Raw genomic sequence first — 2496 nt, forward strand, 5'->3', positions numbered from 1 at the left:
AGTTTTCTAGGGCATGCTGGATTCTACAGGCGCTTCATCAAGGACTTTTCAAAAATTTCCAAGCCACTAACTAATCTGTTGATCAAGGATGCGAAATTTTGTTTCGATGATGATTGCAATGAGGCATTAAAGAAGATTAAGAATGCTCTTGTCTCAACTCCCATAATTCAAGCTCCAGATTGGGAACTCCCTTTCGAGATCATGTGCGACGCTAGCGATTTAGCCGTAGGCACAGTTTTAGGGAAAAGGAAGAATAAAGTTCTGCAAGCAAGACATTAAATGCAACCCAGATGAACTATTCCATCACTGAAAAGGAATTGTTGGCCATAGTGTTTGCAATCGACAAGTTCAAGTCCTATCTAGTGGGCTCAAAAGTAATAGTGTATTCTGATCATGCTGCCATAAGATATTTGCTTAATAAGAAAGATGTCAAACCTCGCTCGATTAGATGGATCTTGCTACTTCAGGAGTTCAATCTAGAAATCAGAGACAAGAAAGGGGCTGAAAATGTCATGGCAGATCACCTGTCCTGGGTATGGCCGAATGGCCAAAAAGACGTGGCTTTTGATCCACCTATTAATGATGTTTTCCCTGACGAGAATCTGTTGGCAGTAGGTTCCGACAGAGTTCCTTGGTATGCAAATTTTGTAAACTATCTTGCAAGTGGAGTGCTTCCCCCGAAACTCACCTGGCAGCAAAAGAAGAAGTTTTTCTCAGACGTCAAACACTACATATGGGACGAACCACTACTTTTTAGGAAATGCGGAGACACGATCCACCGAAGGTGTGTGCCAAAAGAGGAGATCAAAGACATCTTATTTCACTGTCATTCATCTTCTTGCAGTGGACATTTGGGAGTGTCAAAGACAGCTGCTAAGATTTTGCAAGCAGGATTCTTTTGGCCAAGCCTAATTAGAGTTACGAAAAATTTTGTGCAGTCTTGTGATCAATGCCAAAAGACTACGAACATTACTAGGAGAAATGAGATGCGGGGTACATCCGGGGTATAGAAAAGATTCCTTAAAGGATTATTACACGAAGTATCGAACATGATGCCATCGCCTAAGAAACTCTAACGAACCGGGGACCACCTCACAACTACGGAGGTCACGTGAAGTGGTATAAAAAGGGGGATCTTCTTCATTGGCGAGGCATGCAAATTCTAGCATCAGAACTCTGTTTTCCATCTGAGTTATTCTTCTTCTTCTTCTTCTTCTTCTTCTTCCATCTTGGAGAGAAACTGACTTGAGCATCAGAGGGCCTAGCCGGGGATCCCCACCCCGGTCTTAGGTCATTAACGCTTTGTTGGCTTGTCTCACTATGTGTAGGAGTGTGGAGGAGCTTCTTTGGATCATCGGAGTTTATCTCCATCGGAGGTCATCATCACCCATCTACACTAGCGCTCATCTCCACAGATCTCAGAAAGGATCATTAAGCTTAGATGAAATTCAATATAAAAATAATTTTGTATATTTACAAAAAGCATAGCAAAGTTGTTAAATAAATAAACGATAATTGTGAAGATGACAAAATATTTCTGAACAAATAACTTAATTCTCCAATAATAAAACCCCACCAATCAAAGCCAACATTAAAAGCTATATAAATTTCTGAATATTCACTAAACATAGACAATGACAAAGAGAAATCCATGATTTTAACATCATACAGAAAAATTAACATTCAGGATTGTTCTATAGTGAAAACATAGGCTGAAAGAAAATTAGGGAGCAGGTCGGGGGGTATGGTAGCAAGTAGTTCCCGATGGTCAAGGAAGTTAGCAGGTGGATTAGAAACTAGTAGCCCTTTCTTTTTCAGTTGCCTTATACCTCCCTTAGCCCCATGAGTGAAAGCTTTGGCAATGCAGGTAGCAATAGGAACGTTAAACTCAGAAGATTTCAGGAGGGCTCTTGTCCTATTTTCAAATCGCTCAACTTTCCCTGCCTGATAGGCTACTAAAGCATCTTGGGAAGCTTTTGATTCAAGCTCCTTGGAGGCCAGCTCTACTTTGATCGAAGCTAAGGATGAACCTAAGGAAGTTAATTCAGAATTCTTAGATTCTAGAACAGCATCCTTAGCAGCTAATTCCACCTTCAATGCTTGCAGTTGGAATAACAACTGAGTATTCTCGGTAGCATATGTATCCACCTTGGACGCTAATTCAGTGCGAAGAAGGATCTCTTCCTTAAATTTAGATTCAAAATCTTCTGAAGAGGCTTTCCATTTGATGGAATTTAGGAGTTCGGCCTTGAGAAGTTGGCGAGTTTCTTGGTGTTGGTGAGAAAATTCCTTAGAGCCTTAAGAGGTGGAGGTCTCAGGAGCTTGTAACCTTAGCTTGGCTACTTCTTGGGTTAGTTCATACATGTGTCGATGCATATTCATATTGGTGATCTACCATTCTCCAAAGGTTATCATTAGAATGCATTAATAAAAGAAAAGGTAGGAAGAGTATGTTACCTTAGTTTTGTCAAAAGAACATTGATCAACCCATTAAGT

The 2496-nt window shown here is 40.5% G+C and overlaps 1 protein-coding gene across 1 annotated transcript; it reads left to right on the top strand.

The window, feature by feature from the left end:
* The first annotated feature begins 290 nt into the window (after positions 1-290).
* On the top strand, positions 291-1435 carry LOC122011078. The gene is made up of 3 exons (XM_042567514.1): positions 291-784; positions 845-993; positions 1329-1435. The coding sequence occupies exons 1-3, from the start codon at positions 291-293 to the stop codon at positions 1433-1435; spliced, it is 750 nt and encodes a 249-aa protein (XP_042423448.1).
* Positions 1436-2496: the final 1061 nt, after the last annotated feature.

Source organism: Zingiber officinale, chromosome 8A, assembly GCF_018446385.1.
Source record: "Zingiber officinale cultivar Zhangliang chromosome 8A, Zo_v1.1, whole genome shotgun sequence".
Lineage (NCBI taxonomy): Eukaryota > Viridiplantae > Streptophyta > Magnoliopsida > Zingiberales > Zingiberaceae > Zingiber > Zingiber officinale.